Here is a 9510-nt window from a genome sequence, read left to right on the forward strand (position 1 = left end):
TACATATGTACATATGCAAAATATTTTTGAATAATTACGATATTATATAGTTGGATTAAATTGATTTGTGTTTCCCGTAAACTCTTACTTATGCAATTTTTATAAGTGCTATATATTACGTAAGTATGTATGTATATAATAAATTACAATTCCATACGAAGATCGTGTAAGGTACTGTTTAGAGGAAAATTCTTTAAAAAATTCTATATAGTTACATACACAGTCCATAGTTGTGACCTATCAAAGTACAGTGAATCGCTACATGCACACATCCAGATGTACACACATATATATATATTTCGATTCTTTATGTCATTTTTTATTATGTAAAGGATTTTTTTTGTTTTTTGAAGAGACTAACTTTACTCTATTGGGGGCACTGAGGTGCGTTTAAGCTATCTATGCACGAATGTATGTAGATATACTGTTATGTGTAAAATATTAAGACCATCAGAAAGTTCTGCAAATATTGACCACTTATTTAATCCGAAATTGTGAAAAAAATAAACTTAAACTAAAATTGTTTATAATGTGATTCTCGCAGAGCATCATTTTTTTGTCTTTTATTGGCTCACTAACCCGATGTTGCGCTTAACGGAAAACTTAAAAGTTCAACAATAAAAATTACGCTAAATCAATAAAACGAGCTTAAGTATTATATGATACACATTTTAATCGAAATGCATATTGCATACATATGTAAGTAGTATATATGTAAGTTCTAAAAGCTTAAACTTAACCACCAAAATTTTATTTGACGGTCTTAATATTCTGCACATGACTGTACATATAAACATAAGTTTTTACATTATTATGTAGTACGTTTTATATATATGTAATAGAAGTACTTATATAACTTTGGCCAGTTTTTCAGAGCACGTTTCAACCTAGATCACATACTCGTAAACTGCGTTTATGTGTATGTATTTAATAGCTGGCTGACAATCAAATTTTGGTTTAAACCAGCTAACTCCAGCATTTAAACTTAGTTTAAGCCACGGTCCGATTTGACCATGCACTGAAAAACTCGCCCTTAAATGTTCAGAAATTTTGACCAAAGCTCTGTTTGAGCTAACCTTAAGGTTTGTCTTACTATTATTATTCTATAATTTGGAGTTTGCTTTTTATTTAATTTAAAACTCATTTCACATTTCGACATAAATGGCCACGCATCCATTTTATGGCCTTATCGCCAATAGCTTCTACTTTCGGTGTACCGGGTAAACTGCGACAACCACAAGCTTCCGCATCGATGTGCTGATGTTGCTGCGTTGGTTCTTGTATGGATAATTTTTGGCGGTGATTTGTACGCCGTGTTTCGTTGGTTGACATTTGTGATATTTGTTGTTGTTGCAGTTGCTCGTGTTCTTTTTTTTGCAATTTATCATCTTCTTCCCTGACTTCTTCTCGTATATTGGTATTGTTCTCTCCGCCACCAGGTCACATGTCACCGCTACTAGCCCATCGTATATCGTCCGCTTCGTGCGTTAAATAACGTGTGCCCACCTGACCCTCTAAATTGCGCAAATCTCTATAAGTTTGTTTATCTTGTAGCCAATAATGTTGTAGACTTTTATCGACAGTATAGCGTTTACGCTGTTTCACTTGCAGCAAATTGTTGATGAGGTCGATGGCTGAAAGGATAGAGGAAAGTTATATATGCGTACTGAGGTTAATTACAGTTGTTTATAGCTAAAATGTTTTATTAATGCCACTATCCAATTCCTATGTAGAATTGCTTGGTGATTGCGAAAACTAAGTTAATTTTTTTCTATGGATACCTTTTTTTTTAGGTATTTTCAATTCACCGTCATTCAGCTTAAAAAAAAGTGGTCCCACTCAATAGAGTATATCTTACGAACCAATCGAACTATTTTGTTATGAAGTACGGCAATTAAAAGCGAACAAATTTCTCAATAAACTGTAAATACATCACTTTTCCATGCGCCTGATAGTTTCTCAAAAATTAATTAATCATTCCACATTTTTTTGTGCTTTTTTGAGCAAAAAAAAAATTGAAAAAAAACCAAATTTAACAGGGAAAAAATTTAAAAAGTAATGGATTCTGTGCCATTTTTTTGCAAAAAAAATCAAGCCCTAATGAAGAAATAGATGGATGAATAAAGATGGAATGAGTGGTCAAATGAAAATGCGCAAAGATTTATTGTGTGAAAAATGAGCAGGAAAGAATGTTACTCATAGGCCATGAACACCTGGGAAACACCATGTTCTCAGAAATCAAGAATTACCGAATATTTATGTATTTACGGTTTATGAAGAATTTTGTTGGCTTTCATTTGCCGTATTTCGTATTAAAATTGTTAAATTGGTGCGCAAGATAAACGTGGAACCACTATTTTATTAAGCTGAATAACGGAAAATGGCAAATATCTCGAAAACGTATCCATAGAAAAAACTTAGCTTGATTTTCGGAACCAACGACTAATTCCACACAGGAATGGGATAGTAGCATACGGTGAATGAAAAAAATATAAAAATTTGTGATCCGTTGTTCTTAATATATTTCATGTTATACCATTAGAGGAGATCTCCTTCCATGGATTTGGCGGATACATAAAAGCGGCATTTTGTATCTGATCATTTATGTCCTCCTCTTCATTGAAGGGGAACGTGCCGCTGAGGCTGACATAAATAATAACACCAACACTCCACATATCCAGTGAACGGTTGTAGCCTTTGTTGCGGAGCACCTCAGGAGCTGTAAGGGTAGAATAAAATCATTAAAATTTGAAAACCGAAAAAGTGCTTCCAAGAGCTGAAGTTAACTATCTCTCAATAATGAAGTTGTCTGGGACCGCTTAGCATTTAGTTGTAAAGGAGATACAAATTTGATTTCTGGGGCAGGCATCATGAAAGTTTTTTTTCTTAAAATTTGTGATTATCTTAGTTGCATTTTTTTACATCTAGTTGGGGTTTTTTGTAAAAACCAGTAATAATGTTACTTTAAGAAAAATTGGGGAAATTTGCAGTGCCTTTAAAATGGGTCATTAAGGAGAAGTTATTTTTAAGAGAAAGCATATTTTCTTCTTGAAATACTTCATAACAGAGAGGAATTCGTTACAAAGCAGTTCCCGTAGAGAATTATAAATTCATGAAAAACTATCGCATTTTCTTAAAAAATCCTTTTCACAGAGAATTTTTTGTTATGGGCGACTTCATTATAGAGAAGTCCGAATATATTATACTTAATCCTTTACACATCCTTCCATTTTTACTTACCCAAGTATGCTGGTGTTCCCACAACCGACCGCCTAAAAGACTTCTCACCGATGATTCTAGCATAACCAAAATCACATAGTTTAACTTGTGGAAATTCGTTATCGGATGAGAGCAATACATTTTCCGGCTTCAAATCACAATGGACAATATTTTTGCTATGCAAATGTTTTAGCGCTATGAGTATTTGTGTAATTAGGAATTTCGTTACTCTTTCGCTAAGACGTCCACGTTCGTGCGAGAGTATCATCTCTAACATATCACCTTTAAGCTTCTCCATCACAACGAATATGCGTTCTGGCGTTTCGAACATGCGCTCTAAATTCACAACACCGCAATGAGAAATGTTCTGTAGAAAAATATAAAATATTGCAAAACAATTAAATGAATGAAAACAGTTATTGTTTTAAATACAATCTTGAAAAAAAAAAAAACGTTGGTAAAGCCACAAGGCCGTGTGGACCCGTAGAAGACTTTTTTGGAGAACATGGAATTGAATTCGAAGCTGATGGAGTGGTCTTACCGCATTTTGGTACGTACGATTGTGTTTTACGCATCCATAGTATGGTGGAAGAATGTTGCAAAAAACGTTCGTACTACGTCTCCTTATTTTGATTCAAGAAACAGCAGCCATTGTTTAGCTGCAATATCGACTATCCAACGACTGCTTGTATACAAGGAAGTTTGATTCCGGTATTCTTGCGAAGATACCAGGTTTGGAAACGTAAGGAGTTTCTGACTCCATAACCAAAGAAAGTTCCAAGTGAAAATCCCAGATCGCGAAAAATGTGGAAAACGGACTCCTTGCCCTTAATCGCAGACAGGTTAGCTGCAGGTGTTTCGGCACCAAACTTGCCACCCCCTTGGTAAAATGGCACACGGTGCTCCTGCTTGAAGTCTTAGCAATCCTAACCTGTGCCAAACTAAAACTTGAAAAGGCTTCCGGGCCTATAACTGTCGAACTTTGAGATCGAACTCAACGACGCTGACAAGTTGGTGCAAGAGGGATCCTTAACTACCTTTTTAAGACCGGGACTATTCTGCGGGTACAGGTGGTCCTGGGGCGGTGGGTGGCCATAGACAGACCAGGCTCTTCCGCTACCCTTTAAATATGTAGATCGGATAGCATTAAATTAAACAGTAATTACGCAGGCACCTAACTGGTCAAAACCAACTACGATTTCATGCGCACCGAAGAGGTGTTATCGGAGAGTTGGAATGCCTTCAGGACGAGGAAACTTCCGAACGCATGCTTTGTAACTGTCAGGCTTTCGCAAAAAAGATTAATTTCTTTCAAAGCTCCAATGGTCAAATCCTTAGTAATGAGGACTACTAAGATTTCAAAGGAATCAATAGGGAAGTTGACGGTGTTTTGAGCAAGCTAAGTTAGGGAATCTTTTAGGTCACAGGTCTCTTGCTCAGACATAGCCTTGCTTTTATCTATATATCTAAATGCAACATAGTGCATCTCTTTGTACTTCAAATTTGGTCAGTAATGTGCGACTCTTTCTATTTATATATATGTTTACGACATCAAGAGACAGTACTTGAGTACTCCGAACTCGTCAGTTAGTAAAACCCGTAATAAGAGTCGGTGGGGGAACTCTTAGTACAGCCAAACGAGCTACATGAACACGTTGAAAATTGTTTGTTTGGATCTCGGGTTTTAGCTCAAAGTTACTATAATGGGTATACCGGATGGTTGTTGATTTCGCCTCCAAACTTTGGTGGGCAAAAAAATGTTGCTCTCTGTCGCAAGATTGAGGTCGACATTCGTATATTTCTCGATACGCCTGATAAGAACAACTATCAGATAGGTATCTTCCGATAAATTGGCAAAAGAATGCTGACCGCATTTCACCGGCTGAGCGGAATATCGCCCTATCTCGGCTGCCGGTTCGAAAACGTCCTATCTCATCTGGCTATATATTGAATTTATATTAAGAAAGAGCGATTTCGAAGCGGCGGATGAGATTATTATTATTATTAGTACGTCGGGTATAGTCGCGCTGCGACCTAAAATATCTATTGTGCTAAACCTTAATTGTAGTCACTCAAACCTTAAGCTATTCAAGAAATTAAGCACATTGGAAAGTGCCGTGTTCCAAATCTTGGATGGAGAATATAATCGATCCCCACGGTGTATCAGTCTGATATTCATGATACGCGGACAGTCACACAGAATGTGCTCTGAGGTTTACTCGGCTAGCCCACAGAACCTGCAGTCCGGCTCTGCAAAAAGCACCATTTTGTTCGGATGGTACCTTAACTTGCAGTGTCCTGTCGGGTAGCCTGTAAGAGTTCTAAGACCCACCCGGCAGAGTTCACGGAGTCTTTCTGAGTTCCTCCTGGAAGGGATTATGATTTTCTTTGATTATCTCATTCCCTTTGACTTACGTCAGTGGGCAGCAATCTGAGATTCCTCCCAACTCCTAAGCAGTTCTGCAGTGTATCGTCACAGAGTGGCTCGGGACCATGCATTCGCGTTTGCGCTCCACGCTTTGCGAGATAGTCAGCCCTTTCGTTGCCTTCAAACCCTTCATGCCCAGGGACCCACCACAGCGTAACTCTATTATGGGCTCCTAGGCTATTTAGAAGAGTTTTACAACTGTCTACAAGCCTTGATGTCATTCTAAATGAGTCTAAAGCCCTTATCTGGCCTGACTATCCGACATACTATTTATTCTGGCCCCGTTTGTTCTTCTACGAAGACATTCTCGAATGCAGACTTCGATTGTGAAGACTTCCGCATGGAATATGGTTGGATATGAGCCCATTGGCAGACTCTATTGGAACCTTGGTCCAAGCACGCCTGCCTCAGTAATCCCGTCTTCCATTGTTGATCTATCGGTACCTTTGTCAATCATAGATATTATCGCTTTACAGCAGTCCATTTGAGGAATTCTGACCTTGCAGGGCTTGTAAAAGGATAATTTCGGAAGCATGATATCTGTGAGCTTGGTAGCGGGACCATCCAGAAAAGGCTTGAGAACCTCCAAGTGACCCCCAATCTTCATGCTGATTACATTGGGCAGCTGAAGGGCGCTCCAGCAGGCCTCCTTTGCTATCAGAATAGATAGAGATCAAGCGGTGTAGCATGCTCAAGGTGGGACCCGCACTAGCTTGCCACAAGGCTAATGCCGCATATGTGACAACAGGTACTCGACGGTACAGAAAGACCAATACGTTAGTTTGAGTGATATTCCCCAAGTTTTACCATGGAGTCTCCGACAGGCCTAAAACGCCATTCTAGCCTTGTTGGTAACGTTAAGGAGATGTGAGTTCCAATTGAGCCTTTTGTCCAGAGTTACCCCTAGATACTTTGCCTTTTCTGTGAACTCAATTTCTCTCCCTGCCGAGGTGGGCTTAGTCAAGTTCTCTTTCCTTATTTTGGTAAACGGGACAATGGTGGACTTCTGCGGGTTTATTGACAATCCCTTTGAAGCACACCAGTCTATTAGTCTCAGCGTAGCTTGCAATCTGGAACAAATTGTGTCCTCATGACAACCAGTAACCACAGTAGGGGCGATAAGACTCTCTCTTGAGGACAGCCACGGGTGGCAGTTACTGCTTGCCTGCTGTCTCCTAGTTCGGATATTATAGTTCTGGATTTCAACATACTTATGATCCAATCCGTTAGAGGGCCAGGAATATCCTATCGAGATTGCTTCATTGTCGAAAGCACCTGATATGTCCAGAAATTCAAACAAAGCTATCTGTTTATACCGCAATCCCTTTTCAATTACTTGAGTTAGGCTATGTATTGCAGTAATAGTAGATTTGCCTGCCTGATATGCGTGTTGACTCTGACATAGAGGCTTATTCCTGAGAAAGTTATCCCTTATGTGAAAGTCAATAAGTTTTTCTTTGTCTTTACTAGAAAGGAGCTGAGGCTTATTGGCCTATACGCCTTTGGGAGTTGTGCTGAGTTTTTCCCCACTTTGGGTATAAAGACCACTTTGACATCTCTCCGTGTTGCTGGTATGTGAGCAAGTAAGAGACTTGCTCTCAGCAATCTAAGTAGTGGCCCAGATATTAAGCCCAAGCTCTGCTACAGCAGGCATGGGTAAATGCCATCTGGACCAGGGGATTTGAGATAGAATGTATTTGAATCAAATTCTGAGATAGGGCGTCCTTCAAGCATTTACTGAGATATGGCGTTTTCGAACCGGCAGCCGAGATAAGGCGATCTTCGTCTTATACGACCATTTCGTATCGTGGGGGGACCGAGACCACTTTGTGGACTCTGCTGCTTTTCTTCAGACTTGTAATGAGGGGCTAAACTCAAAACGAAGTAAGACATTCTTTGATGCCGAAAACCCGTCGGCCGGCATACAAAGACTAATGACTTATCATTTGATACAGTCGATCCCTTAAGTATAAGAAAATCATCTACTAAGTCAGTTTTTACATTAATTTAGTTATCTGACCGCATCTTGTGGGTTTTAAGGAAGGGATTTCATAGTCGAGGTACATACATGCATACGCCTCCTAGATCGAAGTGTCCCTTGAGCATAGTTTTTGAGAAATCTTCTGCGATTTCGAACCACTTTAGTTTAGCAACGGGACAAAGCTTATATTTGTTTAACATAAAAATAAAACTTTCATTGACCTTTAGGATGGGTGTTTTATGCCTCTTCGTAACATTCATACGGGCCGCATTTGCCTCAAAGTTGCCCAGCACTGTTCTCTACCAACTGCGCATTAGATCGTACCACCTTGCCTTACTAGAATTCTTTAGACTCTAGGGTATATGGCGAAGTTTTTTTTGGTAGGGGCTACTGTCTGTGTTAACAAACGCGATGATCTTTTTTCCATTGTCTTTATAAAATTTAATTATTCTTCGGTAAACTAACTATTTTCAAATCAAGCAACAGTGCTACGTTGGTTAACCATTTCTTCCGTTAGTACTAAATTTTACTTAGGACACGGGAAGTTAAATGCCACTGACCTGCAATATGGCAACTTCATTTTTGAGTTGTGCCTCCTGTTTAGTCGGAAACCTCAACTTATCAATAACTTTAATGGCCACTTCACGTTTGGTTTTCTTGTGTACACCTCCATAGACAACACCAAATTGTCCAGAACCAAGCACTTCATCGGGGAAGATCTGATAAAGCTGACCCATATCCTGTACGTTTTCTTCTGATTCACAGCATTCTGTAAACAATTCACGGTTACATAAGCATGTACTATCGCAATGGCCAGTCTTCCCAATATCTTGTTTTGTGCAATATGTATGTATGTACTTACGCGTGTTTGTGACATGCATATAGGCCTGTTTGATGATTGTCTCCCAGCCTTTAGCGATATCCGAGCCAATACCGCTGTCTGGTGGCGGCAGTCTTACTGGCTGCTCTTCACGTACACCCACTAATGGATCCTGGCCTACATAGTAGCTTATGGTGGCCGTCTTAAGTTCGAAGCAATAATTGTTGTCTACACGAAAATCACGATTCGCATCTATACCTTGTATTTCCGATAGTGGTATATCCTTGTGATACTTGCTACCTTGTTCGGAGAGAAAGAGCGTCAACGTAAGCGTCTTCGAATCTAAGCGCCAATAATAGCGCTTTACTGTTTTATCTAGACTGGTATAATGTACCAGCCATCCCTCTTTGATCGCTTGGCCGCCACGCTTCTTCGTGTGCTTCACTGATTGTACGATACGCATTAACGGTATATTGGCACTGGGCGATGAAGAAGAGCTCGATTGCTCCGATTGTCCATCAATTGACTGCCCCTCGCCGGCGCTACGTCCATCCGCATATCCTCCAACACGTCCATCGCCAGGACTCACCAGCCCATTGACCAGCTCTGGTGGCGAATTGTGTGCATTCGTTGTCGTCTTAGGTATACCGGCACGCACAGATTTTGCTCCAGCTGCGGTTCCATACTTATGCGTCAAGTTACCTGTGTAACCACCACCACTTGGCGAGGGATTGTCTTCGAAATCGCTATCATCGAACTCCTCGCGAAAAAAGTTGTCGCCCGCTTTCGGTGTATGCGCATGCGTGGGCGTGTTATCGGCAAAGTCGTTGGCATGCAGCTGCCGCTCGCCGGTACAGTCGTGTGGCACTTTATCTAAGCACTTCTTATGCGCATTATATTGGCAATCTTTGCATTGGAGGCCCTGCTTGAACAGACCTTTCAGTAGTTTTTTGCAATATTGGCATACGGTTGGGATACCATAGGTATGCACCATGAAGGTGTGTGGAATGCGTATTTTTTCGGCGTAAGCGAGAGTTGACGTGTACATAGAAATATTGGCGG

General features: G+C 40.0%; 1 protein-coding gene across 1 annotated transcript in view; it reads right to left on the reverse strand.

Moving 5' to 3' along the window:
* Nucleotides 1-334: 334 nt before the first annotated feature.
* Nucleotides 335-9510, reverse strand: part of LOC118737879 (serine/threonine-protein kinase D3-like) — a 47191-nt gene continuing 38015 nt past the window's right edge. Inside the window, exons 8-12 of the mRNA XM_036468682.1 lie at nt 8491-9482; nt 8189-8397; nt 3241-3586; nt 2537-2719; nt 335-1634 (exon numbers count right to left, since the gene is read on the reverse strand). Coding sequence (XP_036324575.1) covers nt 1441-1634; nt 2537-2719; nt 3241-3586; nt 8189-8397; nt 8491-9482 — 1924 coding nt within the window. The 3' untranslated portion in view covers nt 335-1440. The remainder of the gene's footprint in view (nt 1635-2536; nt 2720-3240; nt 3587-8188; nt 8398-8490; nt 9483-9510) is intronic.

The sequence above is a fragment of the Rhagoletis pomonella genome, unplaced genomic scaffold (assembly GCF_013731165.1).
Source record: "Rhagoletis pomonella isolate Grant_MI unplaced genomic scaffold, Rhpom_1.0 Rhpom_scaffold_00004, whole genome shotgun sequence".
Classification (NCBI taxonomy): Eukaryota; Metazoa; Arthropoda; class Insecta; order Diptera; family Tephritidae; genus Rhagoletis; species Rhagoletis pomonella.